This window comes from Pelophylax lessonae (genome assembly GCF_965119305.1).
Source record: "Pelophylax lessonae genome assembly, chromosome: 6".
NCBI classification, from domain to species: domain Eukaryota; kingdom Metazoa; phylum Chordata; class Amphibia; order Anura; family Ranidae; genus Pelophylax; species Pelophylax lessonae.
The window spans coordinates 109,123,530-109,148,928 of record NC_138773.1 but is presented as its reverse complement, the minus strand read 5'-3'; the positions used below and the strand labels follow the sequence as shown (position 1 = coordinate 109,148,928).

At 40.9% G+C, this 25,399-nt stretch overlaps 1 protein-coding gene across 1 annotated transcript in view; it reads left to right on the top strand.

The window, feature by feature from the left end:
* The window catches only part of EEF2K (eukaryotic elongation factor 2 kinase), a 160,326-nt gene extending 135,881 nt beyond the window's left edge, over window positions 1–24,445 (top strand). The window contains exons 12-20 of the mRNA XM_082261297.1: window positions 2,341–2,408; window positions 2,496–2,567; window positions 4,961–5,020; window positions 6,520–6,579; window positions 13,016–13,150; window positions 14,975–15,163; window positions 16,177–16,301; window positions 18,090–18,268; window positions 23,623–24,445. Of these exons, the coding sequence (XP_082117423.1) occupies window positions 2,341–2,408; window positions 2,496–2,567; window positions 4,961–5,020; window positions 6,520–6,579; window positions 13,016–13,150; window positions 14,975–15,163; window positions 16,177–16,301; window positions 18,090–18,268; window positions 23,623–23,732 (998 nt within the window). The 3' untranslated portion in view covers window positions 23,733–24,445. The remainder of the gene's footprint in view (window positions 1–2,340; window positions 2,409–2,495; window positions 2,568–4,960; window positions 5,021–6,519; window positions 6,580–13,015; window positions 13,151–14,974; window positions 15,164–16,176; window positions 16,302–18,089; window positions 18,269–23,622) is intronic.
* The last annotated feature ends 954 nt before the right edge of the window (window positions 24,446–25,399 follow it).

Here is a 25,399-nt window from a genome sequence, read left to right as displayed (position 1 = left end):
ATTCCAGGGCAGGGCAATCAGTCTGGAGAATGGGTTGAAGTTGTCTGTCATACAAGGGCAAAATCCAACCTTTCACAACCTCTGTAGACTGGTATGACCATGAAAATTTATACTTGCATTCCCAAGCTTACATGTTTAGTAGAATGGAGGGCCAGACCGACCACACTCTGACAACATTAACAATGTGTTCTGAACTATGTGACTGATCTTTCCTCCAAGAGAGGATTGCATGTAGAGCAGCCATTCCCAACCAGGGTTCCTCCAGAGGTTGCTAGGGGCTCCTTGAGCTGTAGTTTGTTGTCCTTGCATTTGATGGTGCCTGCATAGTTCCATGGCAAATGCTAATTAGCAAAACCAGCACCAATGATCTTTTTAGCTGTCTGCAAGGGTGACATTCCGACCACCACTGTATGGGTTTCATTCTTTCTACTAACCAAAAATTTAAGAGGCATTTTTCTCATTGATTCATGATTACTAGGTTTTAGTAAGAGCTCCCCGAGACCTGTAAATTATTTTAGGGGTTCCTCTGTTCTAAAAAGGTTAAAATAGGCTGCTGAGGATTGTCAACTGCTGTTCTAGATGGTAAATTGTTGAAATCAGGTGAGGGTCATGACATGTCTATGAAACGGCTTCATTCTGCCTCCCTGAACACATTTTTTCTAGGACTGATGAATTGAATTTCATAAATAACACATTTATTTAGAAAATTTTAAGCTTTAGAATAGGTGTCCCAAAAGCATATTTTACCTTTTTAAGGGAACTTTCACACTATGTGTGGTAACTGGTGTATTTCTGCATTGGATTAGTGCCAGTGAATGCAAAGGCACATATGCCCTATTCACACCACCGTGCTGGTATATTGTGATGCAGTGCTGAAAAATGCAGATGCTGCATTATTTTTTTTTGGCAGAGCACTGCATGTCACTGCCCTGGAACACACTACGCTGCTGAGCAGTGACATGATTGGAACTTCACTTTGTGTACTTAAAATAAAGTTTAAAAATAAAAAAGTAATCTATGCAATGTGCTGAAATGCACATCACACTGCCTCATCACTGTAGGGCAAAACCAACAGCTACTTGCATGCCAAAACAAAGCATTTAGCATATGGGCAGTATGAACAAGCCTTTAATCTTCTTGCACACATAATAGGTCTCCATTGTTAAGGGAAGACATTGCTCAGAATCTACTAAGTTCAGGTCTTATGGTTCAAGGCTGTGGCAGGCATAATGTATTTATTGAATACTGTGCCATGTCCTTCAGCTGTCTTCATTACATACAACTCCACAGTTACTGATAGATGGTCAGAGATGGTTTGATAAAAGTAAGCGATGCTCCCAGCCTCAAGCTGTTTTTGCAATTATTTGTCAGTTTCTCTTCTTTTTTAGAATGATAACGAGCTCCTTGGGCAGTTGGAGTTTTGCTGGTTATCACACAGAGAGATCTTCCAATTAGTGGTGAATGCTTTGAGGCCTTCAAAATATAAAATTAAAAAAATCCATGTTGCAGTGCTGTCATGCTATTCCTCTGGCCTAATTATGTTCTAAACAGAGTAAAAAACCTTTTCAGGGTTAGTAATTCAAAATATTGAGATTAATGGATCAATAATGACAGTCAAATTAGAGTTTTCGAATGGAGAAATCCGCAGCGGAGGCTTGCATATTTCTCCTAGCAGAGGTTTCCCTTAAAAGTAAGATTATGTGACATAAAATATGTGCATTAAATGAGTTTTCAGGCTTAATAAAATGTTTTAGAACGACCTCTTTGCTTTTTGAACCCCACCTCCTATTATTGGTGGTTTAGGATTTCAAATGTGGGTAGCAGTGCCATCTATAGATGAAACCTGGTATCACAGCTTTTTAAAAATAATACTTCTATCGGTTGGCCTCATCCACGCTGGCACCATTAAACCTGGGTTGATATGCATTTTGAAGGCATCTCAAAATGCAAACAAATACATGTAGTCATTTTAAGGGTGCCATTCACACTGCGTGTTTACCTGTGTTAAAGTGCAGTCCAGTTTATCTGCATTTAGAGAAAATAAAATCCTTGGCATCCAGGATCCAGTTAGAAACTCTAAATGCATATGAATGCATCTAGGTAACTATTTATTAATATAACATTTTTCACATACAGTTAGGATGTTGTAATCATTAACAAAGCTTCACAAATATATTCAAAGCTTGATAAGATATGGTGACGTCAATATTAATTTCTTATTTTTTGTTTCTCAAGTCTTTGCTTAGTCATCGTCAATGATAAACAATTTACTTTTTGAAATGTTTTTAACCCAAAAGTTTTCCTAGCTTTCTTAATTATGTATTAAAACTTTTTATACAGGTTGGCCTATTTTCAATGAAGTTGATAATCTGATGCATGAAGATAATAACAGTCTGGATAGCCACAGAGTATGTTGCACTTAATTGTCTCTGTTGTCAAAAAAAAAAATGTTCTTATAGTTTTTTTTTTCAACAATTTAATTTTACATTTTGAAGGATTCTGAAAATGGTGGCGACAGCGGCTGTCCCAGTGAAAAGAGGAGTGAATCTGATGAAATGGAGCATCGAGTAAGTCCTAAATAATTATTTTATATCTATATTGTATGGATAAATGTATGTGTATTTTTGTAAAATAATATATTTAACACACAACTATCATAGGTATGTTCGTTTGTCTTGGTTTCAACCAGCTGCCATTTGAGAAAGGAGATTTCCAGCAGGGGTAACCTTCCTACTTTCTTAGTACAAATTTATTTTAAAATGAATCCTTAAAGCACTGTATATGTAATGATCTGACCTCTCTCTGCATTCCTGGTGCTGGTGGTTGCCTGGGGCAAGTGCTGGGAGTTGGAGACAATAGTTCGCCAGCAAAGCCACCATCTCCTTCCTAGCTGCATTGTTTTGTGGTCATTTGCCAAGGGGGACGCCATGTCTGACATTGCAGCTAACGTTACGTGGCACCTAGGAGATAGGACAAAGTACTATATGTACCTTGTCCCTATAGGAACTAAATACTCCTAAAAAGTGATACTTCTTTAAACAACTTTTATATGACACACCTAGAATGCAATTAGCTGATTAAAACTGAAAGCTTAGTTGGGCTTTAGGGTTAGATTTAGATAATGTTAGCCAAAATGGAAACACGAAAGTGGTTCTAAAGGCAGAAGGTTTTTTTATCTTCATGCATTCTATACATGAAGATAAAAAAACTTTTGTGTGCAGCAGCTTCCCTAATACTTTCCTGAGCCCCATCTCGATCAAGCGATGTTACATGAGAGTCTCGGCTGTCAAGGACTCTCCCTCCTGATTGGCTGAGACACAGCAGTGGGCACCATTGGCTCCAGCTTCTGTCAGTCAGTAAGCCAATAAACAGAGAAGGTGCGGGCCGAGTTGGGGCTCAGTGTCTGAATAGACACACAGAGCAGTGGCTCTGCTTGGGTGCCCCCATAGCAAGCTGCTTGCTGTGGGGGCACTCGGCAGGAGGGAGGGGAGAGGAGCGCAGCTAGGGAGCCGAGAAGAGGAGGATCTGGGCTGCTCTGTGCAAAACCACTGCACAGAGCAGGTAAGTATAACATATTTGTTATCTTTAAACAAAAAAAAAAAAATTAGACTTTAATATCACTTTAAGCCAGTCCCTTTCTGTTTCCCGTAATGATTACTATAAACAGCCAGATGCCATGAATTTTAAGCTGGGCACCCACAAAGCGGTCAGTTCCTAATGAGCCAAAATCCTTTCATTGGTTGGTTTTGTGGGCGAATCCTTACTATTGACCTTGATGTCATAAATATGCATGCCCTTAGCATTTTGTTTGTACTTTCTTATTATTATACAGTATAGAGCTGCATGATTAATTGTTTAAAAATCGCGATTCACCCCCCCCCCCCCCTATACGATGTTAAAACAGCATGTCTTTGATTCCTACAGAGCTGTTTCTCTGTTCAGTTACAGCTGTCAAAAAAAAAAAAAAAAGCCTCCGGCAAATGTTTATCAACATTGCTGAGGCTGCGAGATAACTATAAACACAATGTTTAAGCCCCCATTCACACTGGGGCGACGCTACTTCGCACCGCGCCGCTACCTCGGAGCGGCCGCCACGGACTTCGTAACATTGAAGTCTATGGCGGTCGCCTCCTGGTCGCCCCAAAGAAGCTCCGGACCCTTTTTCTGAGTCGGATGGTCATCCGCTGACATCCACAATCCCATTGACAAGCATTATGTCCGTATATCACCCGCAAACGGATGGGGTGATATACGGACATACGGAGCGGCCGTGTGAAAGAGCCCTTAGGCTCCGTTTCCACTATTGCGACTTGACACATGTCAAGTCAAAATCCATTATTTACAATTAGGACCGTTCTAACTGCTGCGACTTGAGTCACAGCGACTTGAAAAAAGGTTTTTGCACTACTTTTGGGCGACTTCAGTGCGACTTGTCCCTCATAGAAGGTAGTCGCCCTGAAGTCCCCAGAAGTTGCCGCAAACAAATCGCGCTTGAAGTCGTGCGACTTTGTAGCCGCAATAGTGGAAACGTAGCCTAAGCCTTTTTCTGACATTTCTTGCTTACAAGTTAAAATCAGTATTTTTTGCTAGAAAATTACTTAGAACCCCTAAACATTATATTGTTTCTTAGCAGAGACCCTAGAGAATAAAATGGCGATTGTTGCAATATTTTATGTCACACTGTATTTGCACAGAAGTCTTTGAAATTCAGTTTTTTGGTAAAAAATACACTTTATTGAATTAAAAAAAAAAAAAACAGTAAAGTTAGCCCAATTTTTTGTATAATGTAAAATATGATCTTATGCCGAGAATCGTGATCTTTATTCCAAGCAAAAAAATTGTGATTCTCATTTTATCCAGAATCGTGCAGCTCTAATTCAGGACTAGGACTTATTTTAGAAAGTAGATCTAATTGTCTTTTGATAAACACAGTATTTTTAATCCATGTTCATTAACACAGATCCACGCAAATTATAACCGGAGAAGACTTGAGTCAGAGTCTGAAGACAGCTTCGGCAAGGTATGCGGCAGTAAATACATTTTTCTTCTGTAGTCTTTCTCTACCATCATTTCGCTGTTACTTGTTTTTATTTTAATCCTTAAAACAGCAGTACTGCCTAAAATTGGTTATACCCATTTGCAATTGTAATAATTGTCATATATTTTACTTTTTGGGCTAGATTTAAAATACTCTGTCATGAGGCAAACAACAAAAAAAAGAAACTGCTGCAGGTATAAAATGTCAATGCCTAGAGGTGCTTGCATGTGCTTACAGCAGCCTCCTCAACGTCTACCACATTCAAATTGGCCAGTGAGGCTGTCGATCTTGGTGATGGACCAATAGGGATGTGAGTAGGATGCTTAGTGGCAAGCTCTTACACTATTCAGATGTGTGGGAGCTGACCAAGGTTTGACTATGAAAGAAGTATTTTGGAGGCTGCTGCAGTAACCTCTGAGTGCCTATGCTTCCTACCTGTAGTGTTGGCACCCACTATTGCCAAAAGAGTCTCTTTAAACCTGTCCATTTAATGGCTCGGTAATAGATAGCTATTTGAGCACCTTTCCTGCTCTTATAGTTGGGGAAAAAAAAGAACATAGGTATTTCCTACTGTGCAGCATGATTTTTTAAAATTGATTAGAAAAGTTCTCAGCAAACGGGGCCAATCGTTCAGTCCCCATACGTGAATAACAAAATTACTGTCCGTGAACCACTGTCGTCATCAGACAGTTCTGAAAGCTGGTACTAATAACCTGCTCAAGGATGGGCAGATATCTCCCTACCCGTTGTTCACAGGAAGACTCCTGACTATGGCCACCTTTAAGCCCCGTACACACGCACCGATTGTTGGACGTAAATTTTCGGCCATCGGCCGATTGTTGGCTTGTTAGTATGATGCTTCCGGCAAAACCAACTGTGACTTTTCGGCCGAACAAAATCTGGTGTGCATGCTATAAAATTTTTGTTGGCCGTCACCAGAACGGCCGATTGTTCGTCAGTCAGTACAGATTTCGGCCGACAAAAGTCAGATGAGCAAGACTGGGCATGCTCAGAGAAGAAAAAACACACGAAAAGTATGACATCACTTCTGCAGTTGGTTGTTGTTGGCCGACAAAATTCGTGTGCAGTCTAGAGCACATTTTAACCAACACAACAACACTGGACAAAAGACGGCCGATCGTTCGGCCGACAATCGGTGCGTGTGTACGAGGCATTAGTCAATTTTATAGTTCCCTAAAATTTCCAACCAAAATATTTTGCTAAGAATAATTTTAGTCCGTGGTCCCAGAAATGCTTCCTATACATATTCTAGCTTGCTTCAGAAATGCATTTTCAAAAGAAAACCTTAAATCTTAGACTTTATATGGAAGAGTGTATGATTTGTGCAGGTTGGTGTTTGTAAGTGTCCCATTCTGAAATATTGTAAGGTAACAACATAAGGCTAGTACTGCTGTTTTATTTATTTCATCTCATAATACATCACATCATCTTTTTGTTTCTAATTTCTTTTCTTCAACTAGAGCAAATGTCCTTTATATAAAGTCTATGCGAACCCTAAAAACAGCCCCCGGAATAAACTGGTGATTCTGCATGATGCCCTGCAAAATTTCCAATGAGTGCCATCTATGTTACTTAATGGTGCCATCTTTATTGTGTTGATTGCACATGATTTGGATGGATATTTATCTGATAATGAGAAATGGATAATGCATGGCTTTACAGCGCAAATTCCTATAAATAGTGTACTTCTATCTGTTTAGGAGTGGCTAATATCTCTACCAACCAATCAGAAGTCAGCTTTGTCTGTCCTGATTGGTTGTTGTGGTTTACGTTTCTAAATAACACCAATGTTGTCTCCAGTTGTTTGCATGGTACATAAACTATATTTGCTCAAACATGTAATTTGTTTTGTGAACACGGTATAAATATTTAAAGTTGCTGTTGCTAGAATCAAACTACCAATAAAATGTTACCTGCAAAGAAGATGGTAATGAAGAGTAATCGCCACCGGAAGACTCTTTACAAATTGGCAATTCCGTAAGTGTTGCTTTGCTGGAACCCTATTGGTTTTTCATGTCAATTCCTGCCTCACTACAAGACAGGGTATTGATGTAGGGGTTGACAGAAAGAACCACTGTGCTCAGCAGTGGGACCAAAAATACCAATATCTAAAGCGTTGGTTTCCATAGAGTATTTAAATGGCGCCTGCTCTTGCAGTGTTGCGGGAGAGGAGAAGTTTACTCTATTCTTTGCAGGGGTCACTTCTACTGACAGGCTGATTTTAACAACAGAGTCACTTTAACAATATTTAGGTTGGTTCAGTTATACCTTTTTAAATTAAGCATGCATGTGATTTTATTTCAAGTGTCAATGTAAACCTTACAGCAACCTGGGTTACTGCATATGGTGCAAAAATGCATTAGAGGTTACCTTTATTAAAATACACATGCTAAGGATGGATCTTGAAATCTAAAGATCAAAGCTGTGTCAAAATTGTATGAAAATCTCATCTTTAGCTGAGTTCATCTTGGCCTCTCCCTTCCTACCTTCCAAGTCTATGTAGCTAATGGTTAACAAAGTAGCTCATTGCTTTAAGGCCCAGTTCCATAGTGGGCAGAATCTCAGTGATTCTGCCGCAAATGCCCAGTTGGGAGGTGAGCAAGGCAGAGCTAATCCCAAATTTATAGGAAAAGTTAAGATTTGCTTTTAAATCCTAATCTAATGATCAATCTGATTTGAAACTTTCCCTGGATGTAACCTTTGCTTATGAATTTTTCCATCATATCTTTTATTCCAAATTGTGCCGGTTTTATTCAAAGCTCTAAACTTCAAGGCAAACATTTGACATTTTTGTGCGAGTGGCTGTGCATGAGTAGTATGTGATTTTATTATACACAAGCACAGGGCTTGACAAATTTGCCTGAAATCTAGGAGCCAGCTAAAAAAGTTAGGAGCCAGTTTTTTTTTTTTTTTTTAAACTAACAACCAAGCTTTATTTAATAAAACTGATACTAAATTTACACATAAATACGACTAGAACCCCACTCTCCTATATAGCGCAATTGGATGGAAACAGACTGTCTGTCTCTTTCCATCCGATGCCATCTGATCGGATCCACGGGATGGATAGAAAATAGAACCACCATCCGTCTGTTTTTGGCGGGCAGGGTCAGATGGCGGCAGATTACCGCTCCATAGAGGAGACTGAACGGTCCGATCAGGTCTGCCTGAAAAACTGACAGGCGGACCTGATCAGACAGCCCGTGTGAAAGGGGCCTTTGGCTGTGGCACGGCGATGAGGAAAAAAAAAAAAAGATATATATATATTTATATATATATATATTTTTTTTAATAAGAATTGAAGAAAAAAAAAGAAAACATTTTTTTATTTTTTTTTTTAATAATTAAAAAAAAAAAAAATTATTATTTTTTTTACATTTAAAAAATAAATTAATAATAATAACCACACTCCCTGTCCACTTACCTTTAAGCAAAGGTAACTGGACAGAGAGATGAAGCCTTAAAAAACTTCCCTCTCTTCTCCTCTTTGGAAGGAGAAGAAAAGGCATTGAGAACATGCATTACTCCCGGCCACCACAAGAGGGCGCCAGTTCCCCTAGCTTCTTATCTCACAGAAGAAGGCCGAAAAGCCGGGGACTAAATTTCTGGACGGCGTGGAAGTCCGTGAACTCGAAGAGGAGGTGGGGGGCGCAAAAGGGACAGGACAGCTCAAGCAGGGCACCCCAGGCGCCAGGTCGCTAATTCTAGTCGCAAATGCGACCTGGCGCCCGGGATTTGTCGAGGCCTGCACAAGCAAATTTTCAGCACATGAGCAAAAAAGAAATCTGGTTGGCCGCACGTCCAGTAAAATTACCTTTCTTTCAGCAAGTCCATTAAAACATGTCCAAACACACAAATAGAGAGGAACAACATCACCAGCTAACGTTTTTTTACGCTCCCTTAGCCCTTATTCATAGCTCAAAGCACTAAGAGATCGTAAAATACGTTAGCTGGTGATGCTGTTTCCCTCTATTTGTGTGTTTAGACGTGTTTTTATGGAGTTGCTGAAAAAAACCTGATTTTACTGGACATGCAGCCAGCCAAAATTATTTTTTTCTCATTGGAATCCGTGATGGACGGTGCCAGCACCTGGTCTTTATGTTAGTGGAGGTGGAGATGGGAGACTAACCTAGAGCAGTGTTCACACACACAAATGTTCAGCACAGTAGCAGCAGAAGCTACCTGATATTGTATAGTTGTGTTATTTTTTTTAAGGATCTCCATACGGAATAGCGCTATAGCAATTTTCCATCTGAGCACATGTGTTTCCTGTGTGCCACATAGAATATCTAGGATAAACCAATGCTTGTGTTCATAAATGATATAGAGCTTGAAATAAATAGTTCAATCTCAGTATTTGCTGATGACACAAAGCTAGGCAAGGCAATAACTTCACAACAGGATACAACTGCTTTACAAGAGCACCTCAATAAAATGGAGGGGTGGGCGGCTGTATGTCAGATGAAGTGTTACTGAAAAATGTAAAGTAATGCACATGTGGGCTAAAAATGTGAATGCAAGTTATCGCTAGGGTGAGAACTTCTGGGGGAATCTAGGATGGAAAAAAAATAAGGGGATCCTAGTAGATGACAGACTCACCAATAGCGTTAAATGCCAAGCTGCAGCAAGCAAGACCAGCAGACTATTAGCATGCAAAGGTATTTACTTGAGAGATAAAACTATAATTCTGTCACTTTACAAAACTCTCTTTAGCCACATCTTTATCCAGTTCTGGTCACAAATCTTAATAAAGGATGTGCTTGAACTGGAGAGAGTTCAGAGAAGAGCATCAGAGCTAATAAGGGGACTGAAGAACCTCAGTTATTATTACAAATATTAAACTTAATCTCCCTGGAGCAGAGCCATTTAGAGTGATTGTAAACGGTCACATTTTAAAACCATTCCCTCTGTTACCAGCTGCAAAAGAGCTGGTGGGAGGAGAAGCAAAAGCACACTATGCTTCCCAGTCAAAGGCTGTGCGGCGGCTGGGGGGGGGTTGTAAGGACAAGTCTGATCATTGGAGGAGAGCATACAGAGTTCCCAGCATAGCTAGAGAACTGGCCACGTTGTTCTCTCCTGCTTAGTGCGATCCACTTTTTATAGGAAAGCAGAGGGACTGGCAGGAACACCAGGTATTTCACATAAAGGAAGCAATACAAAGAGAACAGGATACTTTCTGATACAAGTACATGGTACAACAGGCACATAACAGGAATATGAAGTGTTGGTGTAACAAACGCTTTAACCTCCCTGGCGGTCTGATTATGTCAGGATTTCTGTGCTAAAAGCAGTACATTGTTTTGCATAGAAATCTGTTGTTTTACATTCTAAAACTCACCTTCCCCTGCGATCCCCCGCTGTCCTTCCGCTGTCCTCCAGCTGTCCTCCAGCTGTGTGCTCGGCGGATCCCTACCCCGCGAGCGTTGCAACGCAGGGGGGGGGGGGGGGTGCGGGTGCTGGAACCGGCAGCAAAGAAAATCTTGTCCCTATGGTACCATAGATATTTTTTACATTTTTTTTAAAGTGTATGTAAATGCAAAACTTTTTTGGTAGGGTGGGATAAGGTTAGAATCCCCTGTCAAGTTTTTATTGCCGTTTGCATTTCTGTTGAGGAGATTGCCTCTTTTTTTTTCTGGAAACCATTGTTACCAAGCTACCACACATAAACCAAGTATTGGCTCCATTTTGGGTTATCCCAAAAAACTTACTGCTCATGATGCTCTGTTTTAGAGATACAGTGATTAACATCCTCCCCTTTGACAACTGACACTTTGCAAGGCTGTTGGCTCTCTTTTGTTGGTACAACCACTAACGATTGAGTGATCACTATCTCTGCTCTAATATAGTGATAAAATACATGCTGGAAGCTTCATTTAAAAAATGATAGACTTCAGCTAGAAAATCAATACTACTATCTTTAGGCTGCAGGGTTCATCTGCTGTGCTGTCTATTTAATAGTGTACTGTAACTGTCTCATACTTGCATTATCAAAAATAATGTAAATTACATTTCAGATACATTTTCTAACACTTTATGCATTTGTCAACGACAGTTCAGGGTATTTTTCATAAAACCATGTACCAAAAAAAGCCTTTTAGGTCATTAAACAGAAGTCTGGGTTTCCTTTTTTAGCTATATCCTATACCATGTGAGCTGCAAATACATCAATGTACATACCTGTGGGAGGGGCTACAGTCTTCTCTGGATTCCTATGTTGACCATCATTTTTGGGAATCCACCCACTTTCCTTCTCTGTTTGATTGATGTCAGCTTTGGGCTCTGTCTGCTCCCCCTTTTACTTTTCTCTCATATGGCACACAGCTCAGGTAGGTTCTCTTAGAGACAGCCTCTTTCTGGACATTGTGTAGCTGCCTGCGATGCTGCAGTTCTGACCTGTGAAGTTCCCAGATACAAAACGGCTGTGCAGGATAGCAGGCAGCTACTCAGTTTACAGATAGAGACTGTCTGAAAGAGAATCAGTCTGAGCTGTGTGCTATGTGAGAGGAGCTGTGCTCAGACTGTGCAGTGTGGTATGTGAGAAGTAGCCCAACAGGCACAGATTCCATGGAGGATGGGGGGCACAACTGAAATGGGGGGGGGGAGCACAGCCCTCCACAACACCTCCCGCTAGATCCAGAAATTTCTATACCACTCCGGGTCCTTTCACATGGGCTTTCCGCCCGGCAGACTATGTTTTGCTCAGGGGGGATCGATCCGCCGATCCCCACTGAGCAGGCAGATGACTGCTTCGTCTCCGCTTACTTTGCAGAGACGGAGCTGTCAGATCCCCACTCTCTTCTCTATGGGAGATCAGTTGGAAACGGACCGCCTGTCCATTTTCATCCAAACCGATCCTCCAGATGGATGGAAAATAGGGTTGCCATCCGTCGGGATTTCACAGACCACGTTGGATCGGAGAGCAGCGGGTGTCAGCGGAGATGTCACTGCTGACATCCGCTGCTCCATAGAGGTACATGGAGCCTCCGATCAGGTCCACCTAAAAAACTGACAGGTGGACCTGATCGGAAAGCCCGTGTGAAAGGGGCATTATGTATTTGCCACTACACACAAGAATAGCACAGTGCCTGAACTTGTTTACTGTCCAGGTGTGTGCCTGTTCAGTAGAGGAGGGACAGGAAAGGGGGCAGATTGCTGAAGTTGTAACCGTCCTCTCTAAACTTTCAAGCTGCAAATGGACCTATGCAGGGACCTACATAATAGGTGAAGTGCTCCTGCTGGAAAAACAAACGGAAAGGAATAACAGCCGATTCATGATTATGGTAATACTTGCTAACTATTTAGTCTATCCCAGAGTTTCTCAACTCTGGTCCTCAGGGCACACTAACAGGCCAGATTTTAAGTATTACCTTGGGGAGATACAGATTAGAATACTGCAATCACTAAGCAGCAAATTATATCACCTGTGATGTATTTCAGTTTTCTTGCAAACCTGACCTGTTAGTGTGACCTGAGGACCAGAGTTGAGAAACACTGGTCTATCCCATACTTCTCAAATATTTAGGTATGTAAATCAGTGAAAGAGTAACTGTCAGGCCTGGTTCCCACCTATGCATTTTTTTTTTGTGCGTTTTCAGTTTTGTAAAAACACACTACAGTCCATTTAACATGGTTTCTTATAGGTCACGTTCACATCTATGCATTTTATGGAAAGGGCCAGGGGCTTTTTTATGGTTCCATAAACTTCAATGGATCAAAAACTTGTATTGAAAAATGCAAAATGCACCTGGAATATGCAAACTGCAACCTGCTTAGGTATCAACCAGGCCTCCAGTTAACTGACACATGCTGACACTGCTAAATTGGGTCTGGATCTAGGTAACAGTAACCTCTGGTCATGAAAGTGTTGTTGATTATTCAGAAATGTAGATGTACTGTGCACTAATTTCTGTTGAGATATCGTAGATTAAACTAATTCTCTGTTTTTGAATCTTTCAGGTGACAGTGGAGAAATGGAACCAGTTTCATGCAGATCGTGTACATATTCATCGACCTTCCTGTGTTGCAGTCGAAATGCAAAGGCTTAATGCACTCGATCTTGAAAAGAAGATTGGAAAGTCAATTCTCGGAAAGGTAAATTAAGGCTTTTGAAACAAACAGTATGAAATCATGAGAATGTATGGTTCCAGAAATAAACACATTGCATGTTTTTACTGGGTAGTTCCCAGAATTTGCCTGGCCTGTGTCTGCATTTTACATTTTTAAAGTTGAAAGTCCTACCAGCAAAGTTTATCTTAAAAGAAAACTATTCCAGCGTAAATATGAGTTCCAGAGGTATAGACATCTGAATTTTTACAGAAATCTCAACTTTTTTTTAGCCAAGTCTCCTCCATCATTCACCCTAAAGCCTCTCTTTTTCAAAGGCAGTAGTGGTTAGGCCAAGCTCCACGTTTAAAGTAATGTAAACATTTTTACAATACTTTTGAGCTGCTTGTATCTCTGAATCTGTCTCTAATAAATGATTTTTTCAATAAAATGAACTTTTGCGCAAACATTTTAAAGCAGGCATGTCCAACCTGCGGCCCAGGGGCCGCATGCGGCCCAGAGCCCCAGGCAATGCCGCCCACTGCCCCCTGACAATTTGGTGGGGAAGAAGGAAGTCAGATCAGGTGCACGGCCACAGCAGCTTCCAACTAACTGTAGGCAGAGGCTGCCTCGGAAGGGATCATCCTCTAGTTGTGTTAAATTAGTGCTGAGGGGCGGGCAGCAGCGGCGTTTTATTACTTATATACCTTAACTATAGTTTATATTTTATATGCAGCCCGAGAAAATTTCTCTACACTCAATGTGGCCCAGAGAAGCCAAAAGGTTGGACACCCATGTTTTAAAGAATATTCTCTGTTATTATCCAGGCTGGCAAAATTTTTACTTTGATTTGCTAAAATGTACCTTATTAACAGCCATATCATACTGTTGCTAGCTACTGTATATATCCCTGAAACAATGGCACTACTGATTTGTGATTAATTACCAGTCTGACATGAAGTTGGGTGTGCTATTATACTTGGACCAGTGAAAGAGTTGAAGTGGAAGCTCAATAAACACAGTGGTGATGTGGCTACAGGAGGTGTAGCTGAGAAACAGATTGTGCACCTTGAACAGAACAGATAGAGTGGAAGCTGACAATGTACTGACAATGGACAATGTATAGAGGGGTAAAGTGGCAGCTGATTGTTGACATTGGGAGGGTTAGATAGGAGACAGAATGGCACAGAGAGTCAGAGAGGAACCTGTAAATTGAATGGAGTGAAAGCAAGAGATTAGTGATAGTTGACCATGGAACATTGGAAGGGAAAACAAGAACTGACCATGGGATTAAGAAGGAAATAAGAGAGCTGCTGGAATATAGAATGATCACGGACTGTTGAGAGGTAGGAAGAGTGAGATCTGATTATTGACAAGGCAGACCATACAGGAGGCCTATTTATGATCACACTGTGGACAGTTGGAAGAATAGTTAGAATTAAATCTGAGGTGGGGGGGTTGATTGATGTTGAGCTGTATAGGGAAGAGAGGAGCTTCAGCTGATGTTCCATTGGAAGAAGATGCTTGTCATTGACTTGTGGGTAAAACCAGAGGAACCGAAAAGGTGAGAGAGGAAGCTAATTTGGAGCTGATTGATGTTCTGGGAGAATGGGAACTCCTCATTGCTTCAAGGGGTCAGGCTTAACAATTGAGGGGCTCATCCTTAATAATAAAATGTCAAGTAACATTTCAAATGTGCTTCGAAAATTTGGCTGCATTAAAGCAGACAGAAAACAAAAGGTACAATATGAAGGGTGGGTATCAAAAAGTGTGCCTCTCTGAAATCACAGAAATAAGAACGGGTAGTTGAAGTCCACCTCTAATCCACTTATGTACACTGTTATAAACCTGTTTTGTCTAATTGCTTGGTAGGTTCACTTGGCTATGGTGCGTTACCATGAAGCCGGGCGTTTCTGTGAGAAGGATCAGGACTGGGATCAGAAATCTGCCATATATCACCTAGAGCATGCTGCTCATTGTGGAGAACTGGAAGCCATCATCGGCCTTGGTCTCATGTGTTCTCAGCTGTCTCATCATATCCTGACTGAAGTTTCTGTGCCGGTAGGATAAACACATATTGCCTTTTGAATGCATGTTGAAGTGTCTATGCAGCAAACAATTATATTATCCCTTTTAATTTTTAATCTGAAATGAAGAAATGTGAATACATAGTTGCTGTGGGCTGCACCATTCTGGATAACCATCATAAGTCACATGTCTTGCTAAGGCTTTTTTCTAAATTTTTACATTTATTTTGGTATGTGTTTGTTGGGTGGCTTTGAGTCTTTTGCTTGCTTGAAAGTAGTTTGGATGTTAAAGCGGAAATCTGGGCTAAACAAATATTATTTAAATAAGGGAGCCATGTGTATTCCTATTTGAATCTTGGTGTCCTTTTTGTATTTAACCTCCCTGGCAGTCTGATTTATGTCAGAATTTTTGTGCTAAAAGTGGTACATTGTTTTGCATGGAAATATGTTATTTTATATTTTAGGCCTGTAATTCTTAGGAATAGCTCACTTAAATCTGTCCAAACAAGAGTCTGGTAGACATCTCGGGTATGATAAAGTTTGAAACACGAAATCACAAATTATAATCTAATAATAATAAATGTCATCAAATTCTTCATTGTTTTCGAAGTGGAGATATTTCATTATGAGGGAGAATCTGCACTCTGACATGACCGTGCCAAAGAATGAAGTGGCAAGTAATGTATTGGTTGTCCAATACCACTTCTGCAGGGGTTTTCCCACCACTCCCTGAAGTATTATTAGGTCCAGAAATTTCCAAATGTCATCTTTGGTCACTGGTTCCCACCTTCTGCATCTTGGAAACTTCCAATGCGTAGCCAATTACTTCTAGTAATTAATCCTGACGATTTTAGTAGCCCCATATGTTGTTGCTACATATCATTACTGATATACTGTAGCTCTAGTTTTTAGCCTAGGACATGGCAGAGAACCTTAGTCTGGGTGCAATTAATGGAACTTTGATTGGTTGCTCATAGTATTACTGTGTAAAAAAAAAGCCCAGTAGACCCCCGAATTGAATTACCTCTTTACATTCTTTACCTAAAGGACACAGAAGAAAACAGAACTAAGGGCTTTAACTATTTATTGATGGCTGCAGAAGCTGGTGACCGTCCTTCTATGATTCACATTGCTCGAGCTTATGACACAGGAATCAATCTTACAGTAGACAGGTAATGATAAAGATTGAGAATATACTTTACACTGCTATAATAATAATGTATATCTGTGTCAAACCTGTTTTTGGTTTCTAGTTTATTTCTATTTCTGGATATTGTATTGCCCTCATTCCAGATAATACAGGTCCTTCTCAAAAAATTAGCATATTGTGATAAAGTTCATTATTTTCTGTAATGTACTGATAAACATTAGACTTTCATATATTTTAGATTCATTACACACAACTGAAGTAGTGCAAGCCTTTTATTGTTTTAATATTGATGATTTTGGCATACAGCTCATGAAAACCCAAAATTCCTATCTCAAAAAATTAGCATATCATGAAAAGGTTCTCTAAACGAGCTATTAACCTAATCATCTGAATCAACTAATTAACTCTAAACACCTGCAAAAGATTCCTGAGGCTTTTAAAAACTTCCAGCCTGGTTCATTACTCAAAACCGCAATCATGGGTAAGACTGCCGACCTGACTGCTGTCCAGTAGGCCATCATTGACACCCTCAAGCAAGAGGGTAAGACACAGAAAGAAATTTCTGAACGAATAGGCTGTTCCCAGAGTGCTGTATCAAGGCACCTCAGTGGGAAGTCTGTGGGAAGGAAAAAGTGCGGCAGAAAACGCTGCACAATGAGAAGAGGTGACCGGACCCTGAGGAAGATTGTGGAGAAGGACCGATTCCAGACCTTGGGGGACCTGCGGAAGCAGTGGACTGAGTCTGGAGTAGAAACATCTAGAGCCACCATGTACAGGCGTGTGCAGGAAATGGTGCTACAGGTGCCGCATTCCCCAGGTCAAGCCACTTTTGAACCAGAAACAGCAGCAGAAGCGCCTGACCTGGGCTACAGAGAAGCAGCACTGGACTGTTGCTCAGTGGTCCAAAGTACTTTTTTCGGATGAAAGCAAAATTTGTCATTCAGAAATCAAGGTGCCAGAGTGTGGAGGAAGACTGGGGAAAGGGAAATGCCTAAATGCCTGAAGTCCAGTGACAAGTACCCACAGTCAGTGATGGTCTGGGGTGCCATGTCAGCTGCTGGTGTTGGTCCACTGTGTTTTATCAAGGGCAGGGTCAATGCAGCTAGCTATCAGGAGATTTTGGAGCACTTCATGCTTCCATCTGCTGAAAAGCTTTATGGAGATGATTTAATTTTTCAGCACGACCTGGCACCTGCTCACAGTGCCAAAACCACTGGTAAATGGTTTACTGACCATGGTATTACTGTGCTCAATTGGCCTGCCAACTCTCCTGACCTGAACCCCATAGAGAATCTGTGGGATGTTGTGAGGAGAAAGTTGAGAGACGCAAGACCCAACACTCTGGATGAGCTCAAGGCCCCTATCGAAGCATCCTGGGCCTCCATAACACCTCAGCAGTGCCACTGGCTGATTGCCTCCATGCCACGCCGCATTGAAGCAGTCATTTCTGCAAAAGGATTCCCGACCAAGTATTGAGTGCATAACTGAACATCATTTTTTGAAGGTTGACTTTTTTTGTATTAAAAACACTTTTTTTTATTGGTCGGATGAAATATGCTAATTTTTTGAGATAGGAATTTTGGGTTTTCATGAGCTGTATGCCAAAATCATCAATATTAAAACAATAAAAGGCTTGCACTACTTCAGTTGTGTGTAATGAATCTAAAATATATGAAAGTCTAATGTTTATCAGTACATTACAGAAAATAAGGAACTTTATCACAATATGCTAATTTTTTGAGAAGGACCTGTATAATGGGTTATATGCAGCTTAATAGAATATGATATGCTAATAAACATATCTGTACAGGGTACAGGACTGGAAAGAAGCTCTGTATTGGTACAATTCTGCTCTGAATATGACTGATTATGATGAAGGAGGAGAATATGATGGTACCCAAGATGAACCCAAATATCTACTGCTGGCTAGGGAAGCTGAAATGCTGCTTTCTGGGGGACATAACTTGGAGAAAGACCCACAACGTTCAGGTAAACTATTTACCCCATATCATTTTTTATCCTTTTTAAAAGGGGGTTAAAGCGTTTTTTCCAAGGAGGGGGGGGGGGACCGTGTCTCTTAGACAGCATACATTTTATATCTGTTTTCCAAGCCAGTAATTACAGTCATTAAGCTTTAGCATGCATTCTTTTATGATTCACTGTGAATTTCCCTGTGTTCTTCTGACAAGCCACTTGACCTACTTTGAATCTTCCTTATTCTGCCAGCCTCTCTTCTTTTTATTTCTTTTTTTATAACCTTTCTGCTGTTTGTCCTGATCCACTTATTTTAGTGTGCATCCAATTATTATTAATGCTACAGAGAATATGGAATTTTTAAACATCCGTAAACCAAACTGATTCTAGTGTTTTTTTTACCTAGAAACAGATGGCTGGCCTTACACCATTAGCGCTCATGCACATGGCCGTAAGAGGGCCGTGCAGTGTCCAGAGCCTCCGTAAAAAAAAATTCCTGATACCCCCGGTTGCTGTGCACAGATGCCAATAGACAGCAGTTAGACATTTCGACTGAATGTGGTTATGTGCTGGGGATTGAGTTCAGCACGCCCTCGGGCATATGCTCCCAATACAGACTACTGCAGAGATTAGAATATCTGGCTGTACACAGTAGCTGCGGGTCCTAGGATAGTAGTTACTAAATCCCTGAATGCTTTAAGCTGGCCATACATTACACAGCTTTCTTATTCAATTTTTAGTGCAAAGGATGCCTGTTTACATACAAATGAAGTGTTTAGGTTTGACCTCATATTATATGGTTTTGGTAAATCTAAAGGAAAATTGTATAATGTTCGGCAAGCCTTACGACCATTCGCCTGAGCCTTAAGGGGCATGTTTAGAAAGCAGTTACTCTGACAATCACTGCTGGTGAATAGTTAGGGTGAATATTATAAATGACAGGATTCATTCACCCCCAGTAAATGTTTGGTGAAAGTCACATTCGCTGCTTTATAAATATGGCCTTAAGAGTCTGTCATTTGGTATTAATTTAAGGCCTCATTCACATGGGCGTACTTAAGTATATACCTGTGCAAGGACTTTGTTTAGCCTATACAGCGGCTGCATGGACACTTTCACTGCTCCCTATTTGACACCGGCTGTCACGTTTAGAGCAGCAATTGTGTCCATGCAGCTGCTTTATCCCAAATGACATGAACGGGACTGCCTATAAGTGAATGCATGGAACACCTGTGCATCCCGTGCAGGCAAAACATGGCTCTCGCACAGTTGTGCGCTTATTTACACCCGTGTGAATGATGCCTTAGGATATCCAACTTACAACATACTACATCCAGCCTTCCTGGACACTAGGTAAAAAAATAATAAAATTGTTATTCTTTTATTTAAAAATTCTCAAAATATATGCATAAAACAAACTTTTCATAAAAATGCAAAAAATAAACAACAGCAATGTTTCCACACTATCAAATAACACCACTCATAGTAATAGAAATAATAATAATTGCATAATCACACTGTCCCTATGCCACAAACTTCCCCTCAAACTTAGACCTCACACGACACCACTGTCCCTCCACCATTGTGCTGCACTCACTCGTAAATGAAAGAAATACAAATTAGTAACACATTAACCACTTTAGCCCCGGAGGAATTGGCTGCTCAAAGACCAGGCCCTATTTTGCGATTCGGCACTACGTGACTTTAACTGACAATTGTGCCGTCGTGCGATGCTGTACCTAAATGAAATTGAGGTGCTTTTTTTCCCACAAATAGAGCTTTCTTTTGGTGGTATTTGATCACCTGTGTGATTTTTATTTTTTGCGCTATAAACAAAAAAAGAGCGACAATTTTGAAAAAATAATATTTTTCACATTTTGTATATATGAAATTCTCAAAAAAAATGTAAAAATCAAAATTTTTTAACATTTAAGGCCAATTTGTTTTCTGCTACATATTTTTGTTAAAAAAAATATCGCAATAGGTGTATTTTGATTGGTTTGCGCAAACGTTATTGCGTTTACTTACTACGGGAAAGATTAATGTAATTTTCATTGTTTTTTTTTAAACTAGTAATGGCGGCAATCTGCGATTTTTTTTTTTTTTGCAGGACTGCGACATTGTGGCCGACAGATCGGACCCCTGACTGACATTTTTTGGCATACTTTTGGGGGTACCAGTGACATTACTACAGTAATCAGTGCTATAAATATGCACTGCACTGTTACTGTAAAAATGAAACTGGCAGGGAAGGGGTTAACTTTATTGGTGATCAAGCGGTTAAGTGTGACCCTAGGGGCATGATTCTAACTGTTAGGGAGCGTGGCTAGTGATCACAGAGACATACGATCCTACATAGCAGGATCGCATAGCCTCTGTCATTTCTTCAGGGAGAATGACAGACGGCTGTGTTTACATCAGCCGTCTGCCTTTCTCCCTCTCCTGCGGAAGATCGCGAGTGGCCGGCGGACATCGGAGCCGCCGGTCACTCTCGCTAGGTCCCCAGGGAATGAGCGGGGGCGGGAGCGCAGCAACGCGTGCTCGCCCCCTACAGGCTCGTGGGCGAGCGACGTAGGTCTACGTCGCTTTGCCCAGCAGCGGCAGACTGCCGCAATAAATCCTCGTTAAGCGCTCGGCAAGTGGTTAAACACTAAACATTTGCAAATTAACCATCACCCATAATGCATTCCTCCTACACCTCTTTCTGTTTCAATATTTTTTATTCATTTTAACAAGTACCAAACATGCTATTGTTCGGCCCAGGCAGGGGCTAGCTTTGACAGTGGTGACAAGAGTTACCTAACAAAGGTAGATAAACTGCAGCAGCATGAAACGAAAACTATTTTAACAACTGAAGATAGGCCTTTTCATAATGCCATGAGGGCCAAGGGATCCTGGGGAGGTTCCTTACAGCAATGGAGTCTCTGCTAGGCCCACCAATATCCACACAATGGTGCAAATTATGGCCTATGCAGAACTAAAAAGAAGAGATAAATCAAAGATCATGAGAAAAATAGGTACTGTAGAAAGGTGGTGATACGGAGAGAGAGAAGGCGAACCTAATCAGTGCGGAGCCAGGGAGAGGATGAGAAAAGCTAGAGGGGAAGAAGGGCCCAATTTAGCAGGCCTAGAGAGAGGGGAAAGGTAAGGGCCCAGGGGCATTGAGGCTGTCCGTCATAGGCACCCCAAGCTGGTTGGGGGGAGAGTAGGAAAGGAATAAGACGGTCATGGTTCTCAAACTTGCAGAAACTTTGCATGAGTGTCGTTGCAGATGCTAGACATCTGTTTGTTAAGCATCAACTCGGTCATGGGATCTCTTACCCCTTGGAAGGGAACAGATGGTTTATCCAAGCAATCATTCTTTTAGCTGACAAAAATAGGTAGGAAACAAGCTTCCTCTGGTAGGTGAACACGCCTGGGATTGGGCAGTGTAGCAAGGCAAACTTAGCTTCTCTTTGTTTTGGGAGATGGAATAAAGTGAATAGGAGGCCAAAAACTCAGGACCAGAAACTGATCAGTATAGGGCATGTCCACCATGTATGCATGTCATCACCCTGATGGCCACAGCCCTGGAAACAGCAGTCAATATAGGATGGATTGGAATGGGCCCTTGTTCTGCCAAAAACTCCAACTTGCTAAAATCTCCAACCACGTCACTTCCGGTGACTCTCCAGCATCAATAATTGGGGATTTCGACGAGTTGGTGTTTTCACAGAACACCAGCAGCGTATACATTACAATACAAGATATAATGAGTGAACTTTCTTAGTCCACCCGCTGCTAACCAACAACATGGCCACCTCGGAGGCGGGGCCAACTTTTTACCTCCTTACCCGTTGTTTTGTCAAAACAGCCAACTATTTGTGTACTGTTGTGTATACCCTGCCTGTGATCTGTGAAAACACCAACTCCTCAAAGTCTCCAATTATTGGTGCTGGAGATTCAACGGAAGTGAACTGGTTGGAGATTTTGGCGAGTTGGAGTTTTCGGCAGAACACACCAGTACGAACAGAGAAGCACCTTATATGCATCATCCAAGGTATCTGTATTAAATGAGCTTTTGGACACAGAAGACCAGGCTCCACTCCAATCCACCAAGTCTATCTCAGTTCCCTCCCGCACCTCTTTCAACAATAAGACTTCCCACCTCCCTCCACCCCAAAAACATATTTTCATTACTCCTCCCACCTCCAAAACTCTCTATTCCAAAACTAAATATCACACCTCCCTTCATAGATACAAGTCACACATTACACCCACTCACACTTACAATCACATTATCTACCCCACTCCCTCCACCCACTCAATTTCCAGATTTTTTTGAACTTCTTCGTGCCCATAATTCTTGCAACCATATGCATATAGGTAAAGCCTTCCACGGATCATGGATACACATTCTTTTATACTTAATTCTTCTTTTCTAGTTATGACTTCTAACAGCAAGCTCTCCTTCTTAGTCTGGCCTAGGTAGTAAAAGGCTGGTGGAGACAGAGTGATCTGTAATATCTCTAATGTTCTTTTATCATTTGTTGTAAGTCACCTTGAAATAAACAAGGCTTAGTTCTATCTGTAATACTAACAAAAACTTTTAGTGAATAAAGAAGTCAGAAGTCAGAAAAGGAGAGGCCATGCAGTGGATGGAAGGTTTTTATACAGAGGAGGTTTTACTAGGTGGATGCTAGATGTTATGCATGTTTAGACATCTAACTAGAACACCAGAAGGCAGGACTGATTATTCTACTGAGCTTAAAATTTTTTAGGCATGGCATTTTTTACATAGTCACATTGGTCCGGTTTAAATCTGTGTAATGACTAGGATCCTGCCCAGCTTCTCCACCTCGCCCAATCATAGAACACTTTGCATTCATTGAAAAGCTGCAAAGCATGCTCTAAATGGCACTCATGCTGGGTGGTAAACCTCCTGAGTTTAGAATGTCCACACAGGACCCAGAAGCTAGTGGAAATCATTGGAGTAGGGGTGTCTATTACAGTGATTTCCAGCTTCTAGATGGATCTCACAGGTATGGTATGCAGTTACATTGGTCCAAAATAGACCAATGTAACTGCAAAAAATGTTATACCTGGAATTTTTCTTTAATGACTGACCTATGCACCTGTGTCTGATGCGTGTCACAAAGCAGCAATTTGAAAGTCCTTATGCCAGTCTCTCTCATTCCTTTACCATTTTAAAGCAACTGACCAAGAAGCTAAAAATGCATGTTAGCCTCAAAATAAAGATCCCTTAAAGGAAACCGAGGGTATTTGTCCAACTTTTTGTATACTGTCAGACCTATTGTTGCTTATAAAAATGTCCTACCCATGGCATATATAGTTTGTTGGACACTCACACTGTCTTCTTTTCCATCTAGGTGACTTGTACACAGAGGCTGCTGAAGCTGCAATGGAGGCTATGAAAGGAAGGCTGGCAAATCAGTACTACCAGAAGGCAGAGGATGCTTGGGCAGCCATGGAGGAGTGATCTGCCCTACTCTGAGCAAAGACAATGGCAGCTTAAACTACTCATCCAATAAGGAGTTTATTTTGTAGATGTTACAAAATGTTTTTTCTTTCTGGATCTCCTTCTTAATTGTTTACACTGACCAAAAAAAAAAAAAAGTGTATTTTTGTTAGATGTTGTATAGCATATATGATAGCGTGCAGATCCAACAGTAGAACCTGTGTGGAATGACTGTTCCAGTACATACCTTATGTGACAGTAAGGGACACTGCTGTCTTCTGCTGCATTGACAAAATCAACAGACCTCACATAATCTAACTGCTGTCCAAAGTCCCATTACACTCTGAGGTATATCACCATCTCTCAGGAATAAAGTTCCAGCCACAGTATCATAACTTGCTTCTCGCTATAGTATAGGTTTTTTTTTTCTGTTTTTTTAAGTTTGAACAAAACCAGAGGCTTGAATATTCATTCTAGTACTTGCTAAGGATTCCAGCACTAAAATTGCTGTGCCTGTGTACCCAGCTCCACGCCCCTGCTGAGGCCCATTAATGGAGAGGTGGTAGCATAGGATTCCTGATTAGGCAGAAACAGCCATACAGCAGGATTGAGAAGAGCCAGGATTTATTTTGCTGGAGTTACTTAGAGAAACTCAGAAGCCAAATTTCTATTTTGCCCATCAGCACCTGCCTTATAGTGGAAATGCCAGTTATGAGTGGACTGACTCCTTTAAGTATTGCAAATTGCAAACTCATTAGGTTGTTAATTTTTGCCTCTCTTTCATGCATATATGATGCATATACAGAATATTTATATATATATATATATATATATATATATATATATATATATACATTTTCTGTATATATCTATCTATATATATATATATATATATATATATATATATATGCATAATTCTGTAGGGGGCAGCACCATCTGCACACTGCAAAGTGCAAGTAGTGCCTATCTGGTCCAAGTCCAAGAGAGGTGGTTATGGAAAGAGAAAGGAATCGTGCATTGTCTCATTCCTTGCTTAGGGGATGCATGCTTCCCTTTGGCTTTAGCCCACCAGTAGGCTATAGAGATATTAGTACAAGCATTGAGGGTAATTAAACAAAAATAGTGTATAATTATGTTATCTTGTTTTCTCATTTTCTTTTTTTTACATATTTACCGAAAAAGGGCTGACACTGACTGCTTACTTTTATAGCTCTACCGTTAGGGGGGATCGAACTGAAAAGATGCTGGGTGCTGATATGTGTTGATCTGATATTTGTTTATATAGAATGGGTTGCAGGCTTTGCACCAACTTTCCTTAAGGGCTTATGTCAATAGACGTCCTAGCCCAGTGATGGCGAACCTTGGCACCCCAGAAGTTTTGGAACTACATTTCCCATGATGATCACCTACACTGCAGAGTGCATGAGCATCATGGGAAATGTAGTTCCAAAACATCTGGGGTGCCAAGGTTTGCCATCACTGTGACCTAGCCAAACACTGCATATGAATGAAAAAACAACAAGAAGAGGCTTCATTTGACCTGCTATGCCAGCCATACAAACACACCTCAGTAGGACACTCTGGGTCTGAATAAAACACAAAGCAGGTCAGATGCATCCTCTGAACTACAATGTGTGCTGCTGTATCTTGCTGACCTGTTTTTAAGGTGTGTTCCAAATGCAGGGGGA